This window comes from Azolla caroliniana, unplaced genomic scaffold, assembly GCF_043228905.1.
Source record: "Azolla caroliniana isolate FFs.n. ecotype wild unplaced genomic scaffold, voAzoCaro1.0.p SCAF_11, whole genome shotgun sequence".
Classification (NCBI taxonomy): domain Eukaryota; kingdom Viridiplantae; phylum Streptophyta; class Polypodiopsida; order Salviniales; family Salviniaceae; genus Azolla; species Azolla caroliniana.
In genome coordinates this window covers 19,776,916-19,800,782 of record NW_028230446.1, presented here as the reverse complement: position 1 = coordinate 19,800,782, position 23,867 = coordinate 19,776,916, and the positions used below count along the sequence as shown (strand labels likewise).

Here is a 23,867-nt window from a genome sequence, read left to right as displayed (position 1 = left end):
CACTAACTAATGTGGGAAACGGAGCTATATGATTGATTGGAATTAGGTTAAGATACTTGTCCTATCTTTTGATTGATTGGAATTAAGTCCTTTCAACAACCGACAATTACTTATTGACATTGTGGGGTGAAGGGACCAATTATAATTAGGGAAAAGTTAGAAGTTCGTCTATTTACCAGAATGCCCCTTAAAGTTCCAAATTTATTGACATTGTGGGGTAAAGGGACCAATTATAATTAGGGAAAAGTTAGAAGTTCGTCTATTTACCAGAATGCCCCTTAAAGTTCCAAATTTATTGACATTGTGGGGTAAAGGGACCAATTATAATTAGGGAAAAGTTAGAAGTTCGTCTATTTATTGACATTGTGGGGTAAAGGGACCAATTATAATTAGGGAAAAGTTAGAAGTTCGTCTATTTACCAGAATGCCCCTTAAAGTTCCAAATTTAACAAACTACCCCTATTTCCAAAAAAATACACTTTATAAAGTCATTATATACTCAAATTTACAAGCCCTATTTACCAGAATATCTTTCAAAGACAAATTTCTTTACTTAAGCGATCCTTTGGGTAAATAGGGCTTGATGTATTGAGCTCAACGCCAAGTGTACAAGTCTCACTGGATGGGACGGGCCCAACACAGCATGTTCGCCTAACACGCGATGGACAATTAGGCATGTTGTCACCATGAGCCCATCTACTGTTGTTTGTTGCATTGGACCTGGTGTCACCACGTGGATCAATGCGAACGATATCAAGAGGAGGGATGAAAAGGTCGCACGACAAGCCAGGCACGCCGAAAGCCACCTCATCGATGACCCACTCCTCCTCAAGCCGTGTTTTGGTATGACTCATCGCAGCCTCGCCGAACCGAAACAGGGTAGCTGTTGTCCGGCCCGAGTGTCCTACATTGATGCCGTCCACACGTCGGTACTCTTCCACACTAGTGTCTATGTTGGTTTCCCATAATACAGCCTCCTCGATTGATGTAGCCTGGATCTTGGTCAAATGGGAGTTCTCCAACTAGATCAGCAACCCAATCTTTTGGCTGAAAGACCCCGACATTATGTGGCATATTATCTCGGTAGGCCCCTCGCTTCGGCTTGATAGAGTTCCCGGATCGGCTGATAGGTTCAGGATGAAGCAATCCTCTCCCCGTATCTTTTTCTCGCCAATGCATCGCGCCCGCGAAATATGGTTGCTATCAGCCTTAGATCCAACCCCCTGCCAACAATCAAAATCCATCTAAGCATATACTCTTCCGACATCAAATTATCCACCAAGGTTTCCAGTTTAATTCCTCATTTGGTTTTCCCTAATGAATTTACCCACAAATAATCCTGTAAATTCAACACTTAGAATCTTGCAATCTATCCACCCACAATCCCCATAGCAAAAACCATGTTATTCCTTATTTGGTATGGGACGCCGATTGAGGCTCGAGTCCGTCTCGATCCCTTCGCTCGGGGGTGGTCGGGTGGATCGACATCCTTCTTTCTCTCTCTCCATATGCTTACTTTATAACAATTGGTATCAGAGCTAAGCCTCATATGCTTATATTATATATATTGTAGCCAGACCCAAGGGCCCTAGACAAGTTCACACTTGGCCTAATGGGTTGTCTCAATCCCGAGTATTAAAAGTAATCCTCCCCTTCTTTACACTCTCGTTTAACCCTCACACTTTATCCACGTGTATAGAATACTACGGTACATTCTCACCACGGGATATTATATGATCATGCTCGTAACAACAAACCTCTTCATTGCTTTGGGCATCAGATGGGACACTCGCTGATAATGCTTTATTCTTGCAAGAATCGAAGATCCACAAAAGCATTGCCCTTATATATTAGAGTCAAATTAGCATGCTTGGTTGGCAATGATTTACCTTCAAATACAAGCACCATCAAGTGCAAGAGAAGGATCACTATTTTGGCACTATTGGGGCTTTCAGTGAGGTGCATGAAGATGAATCAATTGACAAGGAATTTCAAAAACTTAAGGAACTGTTTACTAAAGGAAAAGTTGTTCCAAATGAATCAATACTTTTTCTAAGTGCAAAGAGATGCAAAAAAAAGGAAAGATGGCTTGTGCTAAGCAATTATATAACCTTATTATAAAAATGGTTTCACTATTGCAAATCAGATGATAGACATGACAACCATACAGTTGCAAGTGGTTATGACTTGAATGTCTTCGTGAGCAATGCTCTTATAGACGTGTATTGCAAGTGCAAAGACACTGAAAATGCAAGGAGATTCTTGCATTTGATATTAGTAGTTCCAACTTTGTTTTTGTTTCTTGTTTAACATGATTAAATTAATTATATCCCTTTTGCCCTGGGGAGGGTATTACAAGATTTATAGATATAACATGTATGCCTCATTATAACACGTTCGCGTTCACAAGTGGAAGGATCGCGCATAAATGGAAGGATAAGGGAAATTGTAGGGGTTTTTCAATGATTTTACAAAACACATTGATACCAGTATCATACATGTTCAAACATACTATGAAAAAGGTTAAAAATCCACTATTTTCGTGATTTAGAAGTAACTAAAAAAAGACGAATTTCAAAAAGATACATTCTCAATTTATATCACAAACTTCACAACCAATGTTATTTTATAAGAAACAATTTTTTAGAAATCATAAGAATTCAAAACACATGATTTTATATTACTCGATTTGTTACAAGCGGAATGTAGTTACACTTAATAGCCAAATATACATTCATGATCACTCCTTTACGGAGAATCACTACTATAACTAATATACAATGACGATTCCTCCTCATCATCCTCGGATGTACCAATCAGTGCATTATCTTCGTCATAAACCAAATGGTTTGACTCTAGATTATATGTAGCAGATCTCGTTTGCCTTTGACTCGAGCCACCTTGTAGACCTGGTAATTTTTCTTTTATTATATCTATTGTTGACTTCCTTAATCGTCCGGCTTTTGTAAGTGTGAAGTCGTACACGATGATATCCACATCAGAGATATCAAGGGTCGAGGTGTTACGAATGTTTCGCTTCCTCTTCCTACCTCCCCTTCTTGTTTGGCATTCAATCATCTCCAATGTATACTTACCTGTAAAAGCATTTGCACTTCTAGTGTTGTACCAATGAACATTTATAGACTTGATCGTGTTTTCTATTTCATGCATTAGCACTTCTAGAATTTTACCAACCCAAAATTGGTGGCCATGTGAGTTCTCATCAGCCGGCGTTGCAATCAACATCCCCGCGGTGAGCTCTTGCAAATTTCCTTGCCATCTAGCTTCGGCTGCTTTGGTCATCCTTGGTCCCACATAAATGTCTCTTTGTTGTGGATGGACCAAGCTGTCATTAATCACATTTACTAGTTGCTCCGGACTTCTATTTACGCGATCATGTTGCAACGATTATGTGAATGGCGTTTCCAAATTCCAATTATCAACAGATACACAATTGTCTATAATTTCTTTCTGATCACTATAAAATACATCCCACCATGACGTGTCTTGTTGTGCGGCATATTTCTTGGCGGCCTCAATATGCTTTCTTTTTTCTTCTAAGGCTTGGAGCCATGACCGTTTTTGTTCTGATACCAAGTCGCTCTGCAACTGTCCTTTCTTCTCAATTGGCATTTGCTTAGCTCCATGGACAATTGTACTCGGCATACAAAGTAATAACTGGCAACCACCTTCAGGTTCCCATGTTGTAGAAGATGAATATTGTTTGGCATACAAAAGTGTAGAACCACTTATTCCATTTTTCTTTATCAAAAAAATGTGATTGAAACTTATATTGTTTAACTGAGCAAGCACTTTAACATTCCCACCACCCCCATCTAATATATATCTCTTAAAGTCATATACCTCCTTCAAGTGTAACACTTTTGGGCGTGGTGTATAAGCATCACAAATGACATCAAATAGTTTAGGTAAAGTGAAAGCATCATTCCGAGACAACTGTCTGGAGAATGTGCTAAACATCTGATCTATATGGTCATGTGTGTGGCCAACCAAAAGGAAATTGACTTTCACTTTCCTAAACAATTCTAGGTTGACCAACATACTTAGATAGCCAAATACAGTTGAATTTTTGTTCTCTCTAGCAGTATTGTCCAATTGAATGTATAGAACAGGGGGGAAAGGTTGTCCCCAAGACATCAAAACTCGGTGAATCACTATAACTGTTAGGTTAGGGTCATTGTGAACATTGGGGTAAGTAATGAAGACGTGAGGTCGAACAGACCTATTATAAGCCAAGCATCCCACCAACTGCATTTGAACAAGGCACTCATCATTGACATCTTTGGGGAGCCTCCGCATATGCGGCAAGCATGTCTTCTTCTGGTCCATGCCATCTATCATTAAGCACATGTATTGTTCGGGCCTCTTCAAACACTTCTCTCTATGATGCATCGCCTTGCTTTGTTCTAAGGATTGTGCCTCACGATGCTCTTGTAGTAACTTCTTACTCGTATCCTTTTCCATTGATGTCTTTGCACCTTTAGCCAAACTTTTAAGATTTGCACAAATGGAGCAATACCCCATACGTACTTTACGAGGAATAATAACATTTGAAAACCGAGCTCTCCATAATCTTGTGAATTGGCTATATGTGATCGACTTATTACGTGAGCCCAGCATATCAGATCGATAGACATCATAAACTTCCCGACGTGTATAATTATCAGAAAGATGCATCCTACCTGTAGTGGGCATTACTTCACAATTTAACTGAAAGTAAGTTTTCATCCAACCAATAGCTAGTCTTCCAATTGCACCTTTCATACTTGGAACCTCTTTACAATTGAGCATCTGATCCCCGCTAAGTAGACGTTGTTGTACTCTATGTAGCCGCATGTTACTAACACAACGCAATTTTGAATGCAACTCTACATATCTGTTGCGCATGGAAGATATAATACTCGAATGATACTTTGATCCCCGTACATTTGTCAGATACTAGTTGCATATGTGACCCGAGGTAAGTGTCTTGCTCATCACCGGTCATCGAAAAATAGTATCGCCTTAATTCTCGCAACTTTGATTTTCCAATCATAGACATACAACCACGGGCACAACATATTTTGTTGACATCAAATCCAATCTGTTTATCTGATGTCACCAAGCTAAATCTAGCTAGACGAATTCTTCGTGGGATTCTTCTAATATGCATAGGGCTCCCAGATTTCTCTTCCTGCATAGAGGTTGGTGTAACATTGTTACAGTCTAATTCTTTGCTGTGACCATCGCCAATGTTATTCAATGTTTCCTGGGCACTTCCTTCATTCTCGGTATCTTTATTAATATCGTATTCTTCAATAAAGAACTCTTCACATGTGTCATTATTTACATTCCATGTAGATGAGCTCAGACAATATTCTTCGATAGAATATGGTGAGTCGGTCGACAGACAATATTCTTCAATCGAATATGGTGACTCTGATGACAAACAATACTCTTCAGTAGAAAACGATGGGTCTGATGACAAACAATATTCTTCAATCGAGAACGGTGAATCTTCACTCATGGCTTAAGGTCTAGATAGGGCTCTCTAAATTATGGGCTTAGGGGAAAGAAAAAAACTAATAAGCTCCTCTCTAAACATAAACTTCTCTCTAAACAAAAGCCAAATCAATAGAATGTCTATATTATGTAATATTCTATTAATACAATACATCAAAAAATTATTTTTAATAAAGTAATTGTACTTAAAATATCAATTATTATATAAACTAGATCTATATAAAGTTAAATCAAGTAAAATATAAAACTAATCATTAACAAGCCATGAATATGTTGGATTAATGTTAAAATCATTGGCTAATTAATGGCACCCATTTTGATATAGAACGTCTCACTCATTGGTTCTTTAATGCTCACCATTTTAAATATTAGACTTATCAATCATTGGTTAATTTATGCCCACATCTTTAATACACAACATTTGAGAGTCATAAAAATTGTTGGTTTTAGTAATCAATCATTGGTACATTCATGAACCTCTATCATTGTCTCATTCATAACCTTTGAAGTCATTGTAGGTTGTTATGACTATAAAAGATTGATCAATATGGTAGTTTGACTTTGTAATCATTAATACAATCATAAGTTTCTCTAGTTAATGTGACTATGGTTACCAACTAACTATCCTCAAAATTACCAACCTTGGTTAAGGTGACTATGGTTACTTTAACCAATGTGTTCAATCCCTATAAATAGGAAGACCTCGTCATATTTCACTCACCAGAGCGTACAGAGCGTACAGAGCACACAGAACGTAGAGAGCACACAAAGCACACAAAGCACACAAAGCACACAGAGCACAAAGCACGAAAGCGCGATCTCCGCCTCCACTTCCACACGATCAAACATGTCTTCAAAGAGAATCGAGCGTGAGGACTCCAGGTAGGCCTCTGACACTGTGGACATTTTTGTAAATATGTTTCGTTTCTCAAGAACTCGATACGCCGTATCGAGTTCATGTATACAATACAAATATTTATACATGAACTCGATACGGCGTATCGAGTTCATAATTTAATTTTGCTTTTTATACAGGAACTCGATACGCCGTATCGAGTTCATGTTTAAAGTTTAGGTTTTAAATACGAACTCGATACGCCGTATCGAGTTCCTGTTTAAAGTGTAGGTTTTAAACAGGAACTCGATACGCCGTATCGAGTTCCTGTATATAAGAAGGCTTTGAGAGAGAAAAATTGTATTTTTGGGGTAACAAATAATTTTGGGATGGAAAAGTTATCAAATTGTCTGGCAAAATCAGTCTTTTTATGTTGGCTTTCCTTACTTTTAAAAAAAAACATGCTCCAATTATAGGTGTTTTATGACCTACTTTAGCTTAAAATAGTAGAAAATGATCCACAAATTGCCTTTACGATAGCAAATTCTCGTCAATATAGGTTTGGAATCTATATAAGTCATACCTACTATTTAAAAGAATAGCCCTTTTTACTTATTACGATATATATTTTCTAGGTTGAATAGCCCTGCCTATAATAGATTTTTGAATATAGGACTGCTCCTGGGAACTGTTCTTCATGTTAATATACAACCTTAATCTACGTGACTACCTAACTTATGTTTTTGCATATACTTTCTTAAATAGGTCGTTTGAAAACCTGTCGGACCGACCGGTGAAGAAAATAAAGCTTCGCATACAAGGTTCTCCAATCGAAGCCCAGACTAAGGTAGCTCTTGAGACCATGAAGAGAGGAAAAAAGCTTCTCTTTAACGAAGAGACAAAATCTCAGCCACATAGTGATGTTAGCCAAAAGAAACTTGTCGCCGCTACTGGAGGTGAAGACCTTCCTGATCGAGATCTAACGGACAAGGAATGGTGTATGCAATATGTCGACTCAAAGAAAAAAGTCGTATTGTATACAGCAAAGAAGAAGGGTGAGGGGCAACTTGGAAAGGAAACCCCATTTATGTATGGCCGTATTCTACGATTTGACTACGAAGATGCAGATTCGGCCAACATACTGGTAATGATAGAGTGCTCCAAGGGGGTACGTAAAGTGTTCCTTTCAAAAGACCTTTTAGTAAAAGAATCTTGTGGGCCAGAAGTGTTCAAAAAAGCACTTGATAGCTCACAAAACCTTATTGCTACCTTGAGGCCTTATATACAAGGCCATGTAACTCTAAGAGATGAAGTGCCCTCCCCATTGAAGCCAACAAAAAAGGTTTCCAAAGTCCAGTCAAGACCAGCAAAGAAGAAGACAACGAAAATGTCGGATACGGATTCAACAAGTGAAAACGAAGAGGAGGATAATAAGGGGACGCCAGGAGCTGAGCTGGCCTCGGGTGTTTTGTCATCCGAGCAGAATAAAATAAGGAGAGAGTTAATGCAACGGAAGCTGGTCAGGAAAGGGCAAGTATTTAATTTACCTATAACACACATCCATCGGCCCCCTATTGATGAAAAAACAGGTCGAAGACCACTTGAGATTAGAGAGCCTCACCGCATGCATGTTCAAAATCTCAAGAAAAAAATGAAAATTAATCCTCATGCCACTGTGGTGCCTTTTATTGTTATGGTAGATCCTGAAGAATGTGAAACCATTGAAGATTTTGATATTAGAAAACATGATCAATATAATTAGTTTGTCATTGGTGGATCGCATTCAGCAGAGGCACGTCGGCAACTTGTGAGAGAACATCCAACAACTTTCTTCTTCAAGTATGCCGAGTGCAAAATTTATGTTGGGCTCACAACCGAAGAGGCTAAGTTGTTGGCAAGGGACCATAATAATGATAATGACTATAAGCAGAAAATGTCGTCCATTGAGCGTATATGATTCTTCCACCACGAGTATTTAGATGTGAAACAAAAGTTTGGTGTGAAGTTACATCCAGGCCTTCGACGTCAATGTCTGCATGAAGTCGGCATTGTGGTAGATGATAATGTTAGGTCCGATAGTCTTCGAAAGTATGAGTCTTGGTTTCAATTGGCGTTTAGAGATGGAGAAGTATGGGACCTACAAGATCAAATCTTCTGAATGTGGGAGAATAAGGAGGTAAAGGGTCAACGACAAAAGAAATGTAGGGTTGACCCTCAACTAGAGTTAAAGTCACAAGCCGCCAAGAAAATTGACTTGACAATTGAAGAAGCGGCAGATGACATGAAGCTGTCTCTATGGAGAGCGATGCAAGGTATTAAGGACGAGCAACTTCTTGTGTCGGTTTTGTCAAGGGTTGTGACGAAAGATTTAAGCCTTGAAGAAATGGTCACTGAGTTCAATAAGTAAGTCCCTCAAATACTGAAATTGTAGTCTATCTAGTGTAATTCAAAGTTCTAATCTTGATTTCTAATTTTACAGTCATAAGGTGTACATGAAGATCCAAGAAGTTATGATGAAACAACTTGGATGTATAACTTGGGAACAAGTGACCGAGGATTATCCTCTAACGTCTTCGTATAAGGCGTTATCAGAGTATTTTATTGCATTCAAGGATTGGGTTAGTATTCATGTTTTTTCATTACCCTTTCATCATATGTAGAGCTTGTATAATAATACCTGATGTCCTATTGCTTCTATTAGAAACCGTGTCGAGGCAAGAAACAAGGAGAAGTTAAGGATATACACGATTTCCCTACATCCTTCCTTGCACATCTCGAACGAGCCAGAAAAGAAAAGGATCGTCGCTTAGTCAAGGCGTACGAAATGGAGGAAGATGGCTCCTTTAAAAAATTTAGCCACAAAAAAGATATTACAAGAGATCTTTACTACAATGTGGTTTGCGGTGATGTCATCGACTTGATCCAGAAGGTGCCAAAGAAGGAATATACGCTAATGATTGCGGATATTCCTTACGGATTTCGAATGGCTGGGTCATCATACGACGATGAACCGTTTAGGTTTAAACAATTGGAGAAGATGGTCAAGGATTTCGCTGAGCTAATGACCGCATCCTTGTGGCGAATAGTTGTCTTTCATAGTATGGACCAAGGGTACTCGGTAGCTCAAGCTTTGAGGTCTCGTTGCCATGGCATCGAGAACCTTGCATGGTAAGGATTATTTATAGGTATCTTTCACTATATTGCATTTCTTAAGGTTGTTGAATCTATTCTTAACTCGATGTATTATTTTTTATAGGATCAAGACCAATGTAAATAGAGGGCCAACTTTTCGGTTCGTTAATGCCATTGAATACATAACGGTTGGCTACTTCGATGAAATTAAGAAACAGAGAATCAAAGAGCATTCTAATGAAGTGGGAGGTTCAAATCTGTTGGTATATCCAGCAGTGACTCGGAAATTGCGACATGTCACCACGACAGAACGGGGACTTGTCAACCCATACCAAAAACCTCAACGACTTATGATGCGCTTGATCGAGATGTTTTCTGTCGAAGGAGACTGGATATTAGATCTCTTTTCTGGCACAGGTATTCCTCGAACTAGGGTAACGATCTTGAGATAACCAATCACTTTTTTTTCGTTTGACAACTAAATCTTCTTGTTACTTACATCACAGGAACTACGTCAGCATGTGCATTGAAGCCGTTTAGAAATACAGTTGCATTGGAGAAGGACGAGGACCAAGTTATATTTATTAATATGCGGATTAAGGCTTTGTGGGAGTGCCCAGACCAGGATGAGGAGGTCGGTGCAAAGAACCTCGCCAATACAGAAAGGTTTCAACCTGCTTCGCGAGAGCCTATTCCTCCGTTAGCCGGCGAACCGGGGGAGCTAATAGAGCTTGATGATGAGCTTATAGAAGATATTTCATTGGCTCGGCTAACAGGGGAAACCAATGCACGTATAGCCGAAGACAGTTCTACACAAGATGATGAAGAAAATGACGTTGATGAATTGATTGCTATGTAATAGACTCTATGAAGAATATGACACTGACGATTTGTTAAGATTTCACATTATTAATACAAATATTGGGTTTTACCTAGTGGATTCTATTCTTTATAATCTTCTATATGTTTCAATTTTATTTTTATATACTTGATTAGTAGATTTATGATATTGGTTTCACCGCGTGCATAGCTGACTACCAAACTTATGGAGAAACATGAACTAGTTTAAATGGAGGCTGATTTTGGTCCAAGCTAACCTTAACAGAACATGGCCCTATAATTGTTGCCATGACTGTCCATGTTGTTATTATGGATCTTTGTCTTCTATTGTTAAAACTATTATGTTTCTATTCCATTGCTGGTTAGATTGTGTAGTGTGTTGATAATGGTTCCAGTTGCGTTATCGTTCGGAGTTTGATCTTGTGTGAATCACCTAAGCAATAGAGTAGACCAATTTTAAATACATGTATGAAAGCCTAATAGGTTTGTTATTTCCACGACATTATCCTAAAGTTCACTGCCTTACATTGTGCACAATTATATACACATATGGTTTGATCTCATATGAACAAACTGAGGAATAGATTAGATCAACTTTAAATACAAGTATTGAATACTTTAATAAGTTAGTTATTCCAATCACTTATCCTAATGTGCACTATCCTACATTTTCCACAATTACATACATGCACGTATGGGTCAAAGTATAAATTATATCTCATTTTATTAGTATGGATACAAGTACACCTCATATTTTTGTAAAACTTACCTAATTAATATAAGTCTTTAAGTTAGTGTTTCCCTTGTCGCACAGTAGTGCCATATTGAGCCATAGTTGAACTTTATTATGCCTACATTAACTTATCAACATGTCTAAACTTGCATGATTTCTAATGATCTCCACTCGTAGATCTATCATGTATTTTTATATTTGCAAATTCTCATCAAGTTAAGGAACATGTGATACTAGTGCATCCAATTTTTGTAGAGAGGGTGTATTTGCTTCGTTTTAAGAAGATTCTACAAGTGGAATGCGCAATCCTTCCACTTGTGAACGCAAACGTGTTTTATAATGTTTAACTCTTTCTCTCTATGGTATCTTATTAGGGGTGTGCATCCGGGGGCCTATTAATACTATTTGTTGGACACCCCCAAAGTTGAAGTTGGTCAAAACCCTAAGCTACTTAGAACTTTAATCATTGGTGTTGACTCTCTGTAATTAGGTAACTAATGCATCCTATCAATCCTAATTGTCAGAGCATTGGTGTATTAAAACTGATCAATTATATATAAATTGTTGAGTTGTATATGAAGTGTTCTCAAAGCATTGTGTGAGCCCATTGCTTTTCCTTGGACTTCTTTTGCTTTAGTCAATTCAATTTTAAATACCATAGTTTTTTTAAGTCCCTTGATCTTAATGTCATTTAAGGTTGTGGAGTATTCGGTAATCAAGAAGAATAGTTTTGTACCTATATGTTAGTGCTTAGGAAACCCGGAACAATGTGGCGATCTAATCAGTCACAATCGCCCACACAACCATGGCTTCTTATTGAAACCAAGCTATTAGGCTTCAAACTTGTTATCAATCCACTTAAAATCTTAATTTCACTGCAGTTTATGAGCTTGTGGCCCAACATAGTTTGTTTATCATGTCTTGAGTGTTTCCAAGTGTCCAATCATCACAATTGAATGTACAATTGGCTCTTGGTAGCATGATTCCAATGAAGTCAATACCAGTTTTGACACATCTTTGTAGCTTTTGTTATTTCTTATAGATTCTAAATAACCATAAGATGCTTCAAATTATATTTTCAACATGAGGAAGACTATAATCTAAGAAAGAGGGGGTCCTATTAATTCTAAGGTTCACACTAAAGAAGTTGCCTATTTGGAGTCATGGTAATCATGTCTTAAGGCAAAATGATAATTTTTTCCTTCTGTGATCAAAACTTTATCCTCAACAAATGCTCAAAGTGCCTCTTATACATACAAGGAGGAGCTAAATAAGAAAGATACAAGTGAAAATCTTGCCATCAATGGTTGTAATGCATACTGTTATATAGTTTTGGAATCAAGCATTACAATGTTGACAACAATTTTTCCATTTAAATGGTTGTAATGCATACCATTTTATTTTGGAATTAAGCATTAGTATGTGGGAAGCTATAATGAAATTGATTGTTCATAATGCATAGTATCATATTTGGTATTACCACGAGTACTATGCTAGTGACATTGCTTTTCTAACTTGCGAGGAGCTAAATAAGAAAGATACAAGTGAAAATCTTGCCATCAATGTTTGTAATGCATACTATTATATAGTTTTGGAATCAACCATTACAATGTTGGCAACAATTTTTCCATTTAAATGGTTGTAATGCATACCATTTTATTTTGGAATTAAGCATTAGTATGTTGGAAGCTATAATGAAATTGATTGTTCATAATGCATAGTATCATATTTGGTATTACCACGAGTACTATGCTAGTGACATTGCTTTTCTAACTTGCCCAAGTAAAATAGATTGAAGGAGCTTATCATAATTGAGCTCAATGCCGTATGTCATGCTTTTTTTTGGATAAAAAAGGGTCTCATATCAGGCTAAAAGTGGAAACCATGCCCCTAATCTAATGCCCTTCTTTGGAAGTATGGGTCATCCTTTTAGTATAGTATTGGTAAGCATGAAATTGCATCACACAGAACACAGAATGTAGATTAACGCCTTGCCAACCCATAATGAGAATTATAATAGAAATACATCCTTGGATTGTTTTAGAAATTTTAGATTTAAAGAACCATGACGTGATGCAAATCACAGTTTGAAGGAAGACCATTATCTAAGAAAGACTGGATAATTATCATGCATCAACATGGCAAACAATTGATATGGGCCATGATAAAAAGAAATTACTTTAAATTGTGCTTCGAATTACTTGATGCAAGGTATTATGATTAACATTATTCCGAGAATTTATTAGAAAAGATTTAGTTAAGAACAAGTTTTGTAGCTTGCGTTTGTTTCCAAATGGGAAATCACAGCCTTTAAACTCGGACAAGTAGTGCATCCTTTAAACCACAAGGATTAAGCGCAATTCCCTCGATATAAGTCTAGGAACTTGATGGCCTATCATAACTACCATGGTCAAGCTAGGTCAAGACTTAAAAGGGGGTGGGAGGTATCCTTAAAGGGGTTTTTCCAATCATTTTATCCAAAACTGATGCAAGGCTTTGCAATTTAATTCAAGAAAAAATTACTCTTAAGAGGTCAGCACAACAAGCCTTAGAAAGGAGGAACACAACCTCACCTCAGTGTTATCCACCACCAAGGTGTATGTATGGTCTAACCACAATCCACATTGATCAGAATTATCCACCATTAAGGTGCATATTCTAATTAACACAACTCTGATCTCCTTATCTTCCAAGATAAGTTAATGCAACTACTTTGCAGTTAGTTGTGAGGATGTCTACAATTATCCAGAATACTAGATGGTGGTGTTTGCTATACAATCAACAAAAGATAGAAAATACAATCTAGCAATGATAATGAAATTAATTACGAGATCAAAATTTGTATTCTAACAGCTATTTTTATGACATGTTAAATAATCCATTTCTCTTTGTCTTAATTTACATCATAAACTAAAACCTTAAATTATAAATCAAATGCAAATTTTATAAATGACCCAAAAGGCCAGAAGTTTGCTAGTGAAAAATGACAATAACAATGTTTTCTCATGTGTATTTGTTGGACCACCAAAAATTGCAAATACCTTTTCAAATCACTTAGTACATATTGTTTTCCAATGAAACCAATTGGCTTCGCAATCAAATTTAAACTCTCAAGGGAAAGTAAACAAGATTACATGAACGTGATGTATATTCTCTTCGTTTTGTAGCTTTCGATAGAGAAATCTTGTTCAATGTTAACTTCCTTTTTATCTTCCTGATTTGTTCAACTCCAATGGAAAAAAACACACAATCATCATATGTTTAGATCTATTGGAAAACCTCTCATTGATTTTATTTATTCATTCTCGGAAAGCGGCATATACTTTCATGCCCATGAAATTAGTTTATTTATCAGCACTAAGGAGGGGTTCAGTTGCTAATGTGTAAGGCGAACTCATTCGCAATGCCGCTTTCTCAGCCTATTTAATATCATCACACAAATTAAAGCTTGTTAGTACTAAATCCATGTTTTCTTACCATGACTAAACCAACAACATACAAAAACGATTGACTAGCATTAACATTCCTTTACCTCTTTTTTCCAATCAGTGAAACGAGTGATTATTATTAAATAGGAAACCAATTGTACAGATGCACCAATAGTCAACCCAAGCCAAAGACCCTAGGGCATTCAAAACATCAGAGTAGCAAACAAGAACGTGTTAGGGTCGATGTAAATTTAGCAAAAACATTAAATTCCCATTAGAAACTCCCTAGACACAAGGAAATAGTTACCATTTTATCTGGTCTCTAAATCAATGAAACTTCATGAGAAAGACATAAACTTCCTTGTTCATCAAAGTTATTGTTTTATGGTTTTCATGGGTATACCTTGCCCTGAAGATGAGACCAAAATGCTAGAACACAACCAACGGGCAACCCGACAACATAGAATGAACCCAAGTTAACAAATGCTCCGGATTTTTGCCACCCAGCACCCCTTGCAACACCTAAGGCCACCAACACAAATCAAAATGTCGAAAACAGGGATAAACCAACATCAATATAAAAGCATCCTTGAATGAGCTTCATCAAAACAGAATTTTGTGATTTCTATAATAAAGGGGGAGGGGGAAACACAAAAAAAACCCAACTTTTTCCTTATTTCCGAAAATGCCCCCCCTTTCTGATTATGTGTCATTTGACCAATTATATGGTCAATTCATCCCTAGATTCAATTTTTTCTTCAGGGAGGTAACCAAAAATAACAAAAAACTGGGAACAATTATGGAAGTAACCGAAAACTCAAGGGTATTCCGGAGTCTTCACCGATATGTATGTATGCATATCAATATACCTGAGAGGACAGCTTGGAGGCCATCTACTGTTGTGGACAGCGCGAGCAAAGGAATGAGTCCTTTCACAGTGTCGATGACCTCTTCCTCGTTGCTATACACTAGACCCCATACATTCCGAACTAGGAGCAAAAAACATGCAACAAGCATGGCCATGCTGAAGGTAAGTGCAAGTGCAGCGCTCACCACAGCTCGTGCCGCCCATGGATTACCTGCCCCTAGCTCATTAGCAACTCTGGTGCTGGAAAACATATTAACCAATTTTTCAATATACAACAATTGTTAACAACTATTGATAAATATGCAACTTGTTGTTAGAGAATTCACAGATGAACATAAAGATTTGATAAAGAGTAAGGTCAGCAAAACACCAAGACCGGTCATTGGTATTTCAGCAGAAAACCTCTAGGCTGTTTGAAGAACCCCTCAAGTTTTCCGAAACCTTGGTAGTACTACTACATTAGGGGGTGCGGACTGTAAATTTTAAAATACTTCACACGACCCCATTATGCATGTAAACTTATGGGGTATTCAAGTGAAAACACAAATACTTGGGCGCATTATGATAATTGTTGTAAACCTAAGGGTATTCTGGTGGATACACAAAATTAGGAGCATTGTACTGTCCTCCCCTTAGGAGTTTAACATTTAAGGCCTCACCTGGCAGCTGCTCCAAAACCCAAGGGTATCATAAAAATCAATGACTCTGTGCTCACACTGAAGAAGAAAAAAGAAAAAAAGAAAAGAAAAAGGCAATGTTTTCAGATAATGTTATCCAGTGCAAATCTCCATGAAATCTCTAACCTTCAACACTGGTTCATATCATGAATATGTCATGTACCATATAGAGATTGTTGCTGTTTGGAGTTCAGGATTACTTAATAATCCCGAAAGAATCACCAATATCTCGTACGACCACCACTCCAAACTGTGACGAGAAAACCAAAAACAAAAAGAATTGAGGTAAATTTTGATTGGCACTGCAAATCAGCAAACTAATACTGATGTATGTGTATCTTAAATACTGTATCATAGCAAATATGTATATATGTATCGTAAATACCAGATCATTGCAGCTGATGGGATGGCTAGCCGGAAGAACCCTCCCAAATCTTGAAGGGCTTTCCAAGACAGGGGTGCTCTAGTCTTCGCAAACTTACTCGAAAACTTGACATAAAGTGAGATAAGGAGAACATTCAGCCAATACGAAATGCTGTTGGCAATGGCTGCCCCAACATAACCCATTCCGGATTGGAACACCAAGAACCAACAGATGGGCACATGGAGGATCAACGTGGACATGTAGATGAAGAAGAGTGGGGAAACAACACTTTGTGATTGCAGAAATTTGACAAATGGTTGGCTTGTCGATGACGCAAACAATGTGGGAATAATCCATTTTGCATAAGTCCCTGCTTTGCTTGCTATTTGAGCATCCTGGCCAAGGAAAACAAGTAAAGTCTCCATGTTGGCCCATAACAGAGCTAGAGGAATAGATGTGGCATTGAGGACAAAGATCGCTCGTTGAAGGTAAATTCCGAGCTTCTCATATTGACCTGCACCATACGCTTGTCCACATAAAGTCTCTAGTGCACAACCCATGCCTAGCTACAATGTGATAGATACAAATCAAGTTAAGTTGGATTGATTTTTTTGTTTTGTTTTGTTTTCTTTTCTTTTCTTTTCTTTTCTTGAGGGGAAGGGGGAAAAGCAACAGTTTTTGTCATTTAAGAATGATAAGGCATACCACAACACTGAAGCCAGTGACGGTAGCGAAGGAGTTAGCTATGGAGGCACCCGAAAGCTCGAGCTCCCCGCAATGGCCGACGAAGATGAGAGAGACCATCTGCAGGAGGAAGCTGAGGAGGTTGCCCATGATGAGGGGTCCAGCCAGGCAGGCCTGTACCTTCATCTCCTTCCAACTGACCAAGGTCATGGACTTCCCAAGATCATTGATGACAACAATACCAGAGGTGGTCTTATTATTATGGCCATTGTCTTGAAGCTTGTTCTTGTTGGGGAAGCAGAACATATGTTGGTCACTACTGGCGGTGATAGGATTACCTAAATCACATTGGTGTTCCATATCTCCTTCAGCATCAGTCTCATCATTGTGACTCATTATTGGGGGGGTGGGGATTACAGATTTCTTTTAGCCCAATAGAGAGGAGCGTAGCAAGCTTATTGAATCGATCAGAAGCCAAGTCTTAGGAAGGTTAGAGAGAAATATAAGTAAAGGCAGAGTATGTATCCAAATTGCATAAAGGTTTCGATGATGATGATGATGATGAATATAAAGGAAGAGGATTAATCTTTATGGCTTCTACGTATGTGGAGAGAGACTTGTGAAGGTTTCTAGGAATGAATAAGGGGTTGAGAAGAAGACGACAACCGGCTAGAGACATCAAAAAGGAAGAAAGGAAAACTTAAAACGAGGAACAGAGCAGAGCCGAAAGAAATGCCTATGGAGAGGGAGAGACAGAGACAGAGAGAGACAGAGAGATTCAAGGGAGAGTTATGATAATAAAAACAAGCGGTGCTTTTCAAATCAACTATGTATGTACTTACATACATTTTAGCTGAGATTCTAGTTTCTTCTCTCTCGCTCTCTCTCTCTCTCTCTGCCTGCCTGCCTATTATATATAGCGGCTTTTTTTGGACAAACAAACTAGCTAACTAAATATATGTATGTATAATGTATGTATGGACTCCTTCCTCTATACTTAGATAGATAGATAGAGAAAACAAATACATACATAGATATAGCGTTCTTTCCATTCTTCTCCTCCTCCTCCTTCTTCTTCTTCTCGTTCTTCTTCTTCTTCTTCTCCTTCTTCTCCTTCTTCTTCTTCTTGTGCATTTACCATTCAAGCAAGACTTGTGGTCACCATTTTTCCTCTCCTCTACATTTAGATCTCTCATTTTTGTTCCCTTCCTATAAAACAAACACATATGTACGAGACACAATTCTAAACAATCAAATCCAAGCACACACACACATACCCCTCTTTATTGTCCGTCCCTAATATGACACTAGAGATCGTGACATGATGTCTGATGCGGACCACACCTTTTGCACGATGGTCCATTGACAAATAGAAGCGAAACACACCTTTTCATGTCCCCCTACTATATCATAATGAGGAATTCCTATGTTAAGCCACACTCTCTCACGGGTGGTTTTTCTTTAAACTGAATGACTGATACGTAACTCCTCCAACAATAAATCGCTTGCTTCACCTAGTTCTCAAAACTATCAAATCGAATTTTCTTTTCAGCCTGTGTACCTACTATAGTGCTCTATACATAGATTCTATCAAATGATAACCTTTTTATCTTACTCCAATCGTAGCACATCCAATAACGAAAAGGTCGTCAAACACAACATGGTACAATGGGAAAAAGTAAATCTCTAGTTTCATGCCATGAACAAAATACCCATGGAAAGGGCAACAAAATTTTCTCAATTCAAATATGCCCAATGTTGCGACAAAAAAAACCCAAATGGCTTTAGTAAATGGACATGTAACGAATCTATGGTTAGCATCCTCCTATCATTGTAGGGGAAAAACTTGTATCACGGTAAATGCATTGACATTTTATCAATTTCATTATATTTCTTTTTTTTGGTGAAAACACACAATTATATTAATAAATGTGTGTAAAAAACACAACTTACAATGGGTGTTATATCAAGTTCATTATATTTCTCTCTCTCTCTCTCTCTCTCTCTCTCTTGTAAATAGTGGCTTTCATTTCAAAAGAAAAAACACCACATGATTAACTTATAACAAAGAATAGAACTCTAGGGATCTTAATACTACGATGAACTCAATCCAAACCTCCACACCAACCAATTTAGATGTTGAATATGATGACATGCCACATTGCACAATTGGCTCTCTTCATGGTTGAATTTATGTGACTTCTCTAACATTGTCAATTGCCACAAAGAAGTCCTTTTAACTTTGCAACACATTTCCCCACCCCAACTTGCAAATCAAAAGTGACGGCATTCCACATATTCTAATTGAACCATGGCCCCCAAGACCTAAACAACTCAAAAATAATTTAGCAATGAGGCATAACTCCATTGTTCTTTATATGTGCAAAAAATCAATTGAATGAAGATAGATTTGCTCCAATCAAACACATCACACTACATTGATGCACCTCGAAACCATTCTAGCCATCGGACATGAAAGATATTTATGCCCACTATGTTCCAATCCCACGAAAGAAAACAAACACATTCCTCTAACAACTCTCTCTCTCATACCTTTGGTGGTTTTACCAATTTCTCAATATATGAGAACACATTTTCATTTGTAATCTCTTTTGTCCTATAGCCCATTTTCATCCCTCTTTATGAAGATGTTGATATATATTCTTTCTTTCTATCCCACCGCTTGAAACCTCTTCTTCTTTATGATTATGTGTTTCATTGTACCATCTTTCATATTTTTTGGGTTTGGATTCAAATTCTTCAAAGGAAAAGGGACCCAAAGAAGTGGGTAGCACCCAAAGAAGAAGAAAAAGAAAAATGACAAGATGTTAATGGACAAGTTTTATTTCTTTGCCCTCAAAAGTGTGATTGGAATATTATCACCCCCATAGTGCCACACCTAGAAGTTCATAACAATATTATGGCCCACCATTTGTTTGTATAATTTTTGGGCTCTTCTTGCTTGTCCACAAAAGCCTTATCAATATACATCACTGGGTAGTCAGTGGTCACAATTATTGTCGGGCCATTTTGCTGATACTACGTTTTAGACAAATTTGTAATAACAAGAATATTCAAACACACAATGCAAGTACTCCTTTTTGGATCATTTCTCCCCGTGTGTACAATGTGTTGAGGATAGAAGTGAAATTCTATCTTGTCATAAATAGTTTTTATTTTTCTCTATTGCGAGGCTTTTCAAACTGGGGTCAGCAAAATAACAATTCTACCTAAACATAGTTGCTTATGTTCAAAGACTACATACTTAAGTTTCGTGTTTTCCTAAAATCACATGACAATTGTTATTATGTGTGTTAGGTCTCAACAAGAAGACATAAAGTGGTATGAAGATTAACATGAGTCTTTTGCTAATTATAGGCTCAAGATTACGTCACAAATCTCTTGGCATTACACGGTTTTATTACTAGTTGCACATTAATTAGAAAAACAAGGATGCACAATTTTATCAATAATTAAATATATATCTAGTTTTTGGTTTGCATTTCTAATTAGAAAAGTGGGGCACCCTATTTGAGAATCAAAAGAAGAGATAACATGCCCCAATTGAAAATTTTGGAACCTCTATTTGCCAGTTATGATTCTAAACATTAATTATCTGACACAATTTATTTTACTTGAATTTAACTCAAATGATGTTGATGAAAATATTGGTCTTTAAATATAAGCAACTTGAGCCAATAATCCACGTCTTGCATGGTTTTATGTAGATATTTGTACGAGGGACTATTTTTACAACATTTATGTTAGTCTACTGTCTAAGAGACGCGTGCGTTTTGTCTAAGGCTACAAGAATCAAATTGTTCTATTAAATAAAGGTTCCATCAACTTTGGATTTAGGACTTGACCCTTGCAGTAACTTATAGTACTCATCATTGCAAATGGGGACAAAAAGAACCGAGTTTAGAAATGAGGGTGTCAAGAGTATAAGGCTTTGACTCATTGCACTCAAGTTCCCATGGCCTTCCCCTCATTCAATATGATAATGTAAAATAAATTCTTTTACCTTTTTATGTGTAGGTGCACATGTTACATCACATGACTAGAAGTCCTTATGAAAATTGCTAAGAACTATCGAGAATCAAGATAAATAGTAAGATCTCAATTCATTAGCTCCTTTTCAAACATCAAGTTTTTGGGCAATAAAATATCTTGTTGATTAAATAATGTAATATTTATAGTTTGAATTTAATCCTTTACAATACTTCTCTCATTTGTGAGGGGAATTGTCAGCTTGCTTCAAGGTTTCTCGTTGCCCTACTCAAAACTCATAATTTGAATAGAGATCGTTGAGAGGTATAGCCCTTGGTTTCCATAGTACTCGAAGCTCAATGAAATAGATTAGTAAAACTTAGTTATTGAAACTCCAAACTTAGACTTGACATAAGTAGAAATGTCTCTTACCTCATTGCCTCACATTAGCATATGTATATACGTAATTTTATCTAATTATATGATAAACATACTCAACACAAATTCTAATCCACAATTACTACTATATTTTTTAAGCAACATTGAATATATAAATATAAATACTATCATATTTATTTATTTCAAAAAAAAATTCCATCCATTAATTATAAATTTTACAGATGAGTGTTACATACAAATCCCTGTAGGGATGCGATAGTTCCATCTTATGTGAATGCCCACTGACTCAAGAAAGGGAGAGGACGACTATTGTTGGATGAAGGCTAATCGTTCTCTTTCAACTCCATCGGATCCGCCTATGAGGCTATCGTATTAGCTCTTTAGAGGGGCTACCACTTCACACCATATCTCCTGCATTAACATTACTTGATGCACGGTTTGGTTGGGCAACACCCGTCTACACCGTTGTTTCCATCGCATCCAAATAGTTATTGGGCTGACCAATTCCAACACTACTTGCGCTTTGACATTAATAGGAGTTGAGTGGATATTATCAATGGTGGGAAAAGAAATCTGTTGTGCTTTTATCACCAAAGTCATCCCCTCCTCTTGATGTTCGTACCTGTCAACTAAGGCCTATCATGATAACCAACATACGCTCCCCCACTTGATTGTGCCTTGCACTTGGTATAATTGTAGTAGTTGGCCAACCCCCTCCTTAGATTGAATGGGTCTTTGGGCAGTCCCACAAAGGCTACACAATTAGGAGAGCTAAGGTTCCCACACTACAACGCTCCAATCGGTAGTGACCTATGTATTAATAGTCATTTGAACATGGTAATTCGCCTAGTGTGTTGTTGTTTTTGGATTTTCTACCAAAACTGTTAAGATTCGAACTCTTGACACGACCATGTTATAATCTAGTATTATGAGTTAACCAAGATATCTAGTACTAGTTATGTATGTAATTGGTCCTTATTATTTTGCTAGCATCATGTGCATAGTTGTACCCTTGTAGTATTTACACTTGGCACATGCATGCATACCTACATGCTCTATTGTAGATTCACATGCGTGCAACAAGTATGCATGCCATGTAGTATAAATAGAGGAGTTCACCTTGAAGGAATTCAAGGTGAACAACACCAGTTATGGAGTCTTTCATTTAATACTATCTTCTTTCTTGTCCATTTGGTTATCTTCTTGCTTATCTCTTGAGTTTATGATTCGTGATAGTTTGTTCACCTCCCCATCCTCATAGCTCTCCCTCTCATAAGCCATAGCTATGTCCGACTCAACTAGTGAGTTAGGCCAAATAATGGTAGCCTTACGACAACTACAGCTTGAAAATGAAGCTCTTCGAAATTCTTTACAAGAACTTCAAGTCGGTACCTCCCTATCCTCACAACCCCCGAACCCTAGTCTCCCACAACAACCTAGCCTAGAGCCCGATCTTCTACCAACATCTAGCTTAGCTTCGTCACAGTTTCTTGAGCCTAAGGTTAGCCTCCCAGAAAAATTTGATGGAACGAGGTCGCGTTTCCGAGGGTTCATCAACCAAGTTCGACTTATCATTCGGCTACAACCTCAACGTTATGGAGATGGTCTTCGACAAGTCGGCCTTGTGGGCACCCTTCTCTCCGGTCTGGCCCAAGCTTGGTTTGCACCATTGGTAGAAACCTCATCACCTTTATTGGAGAACTTTCCCGCCTTCCTCACCGAGTTAGAGGCCACATTTGGAGAGACGGACCGACGACGTACAACTCTTAACAAGATTTATGCACTCGAACAAGGTTCACGTACAGCTTCGGTCTATGCTTCCGAATTTCGACAACTAGCATGCGACGGCAATTGGGATAATCAAGCTTTAGCTGATCACTTTCGGCGCGGTCTTCGAAGCAATGTCAAGAATCTTCTCTTAAACTTTCCAGAGCCCACCTCGTTATCCCAAGCGATTTCACAAGCAGTCCATTGTGACAATCGTCTTTTCGAATTTCGCCAAGAAGAGCGCCGGACTTGGGTTCCACCTCATTCACTTCCACGCCACGCCCCGGTCATACAACCCCAAGCATCCTCACACTCGCCTACTTCGGCAGATGCTCCTGTCCCCATGGAAATTGATCAAGCCCGATTTCGGCCATTGACTGATGCTGAACGACCATTTCGGCGGGCTAATGGCTTGTGCATGTATTGTGGCGCCTCCGGTCATGTCGTTCGCCATTGTCCTAGGAGTACTCGCCCACAATTCCATCGAGCCAACGGACCCCAACATCTGGAAAAGGACATCGTTCGGTTGCAGTAGGAGCCATGCAACTGGACATCTCCCGTCGTCCACATTCTCTTGGTTCCATTGCCGGACCATCAAGCAATTTCACATTGGAGGTATGGCTTTCG

At 38.0% G+C, this 23,867-nt stretch overlaps 1 protein-coding gene across 2 annotated transcripts in view; it reads right to left on the bottom strand.

Annotated features, from left to right (window-relative positions):
* The window catches only part of LOC147858378 (protein DETOXIFICATION 16-like), a 68,279-nt gene extending 50,842 nt beyond the window's left edge, over positions 1-17,437 (bottom strand). Inside the window, exons 1-8 of one of the 2 annotated variants that reach the window (XR_015530495.1) lie at positions 17,106-17,437; positions 16,422-16,966; positions 16,200-16,286; positions 16,019-16,075; positions 15,361-15,599; positions 14,895-15,013; positions 14,596-14,685; positions 14,172-14,482 (exon numbers count right to left, since the gene is read on the bottom strand). Coding sequence is in view for 1 of the 2 variants with exons in the window: in XM_087327489.1 (XP_087183615.1) it covers positions 14,408-14,482; positions 14,596-14,685; positions 14,895-15,013; positions 15,361-15,599; positions 16,019-16,075; positions 16,200-16,286; positions 16,422-16,966; positions 17,106-17,390 (1,497 nt within the window). In the remaining variant the exon portion in view is untranslated. Of the gene's footprint in view, positions 1-14,057; positions 14,483-14,595; positions 14,686-14,894; positions 15,014-15,360; positions 15,600-16,018; positions 16,076-16,199; positions 16,287-16,421; positions 16,967-17,105 lie in introns of those variants that run through there. The other variant, XM_087327489.1, reaches the window with a different exon arrangement.
* Positions 17,438-23,867: the final 6,430 nt, after the last annotated feature.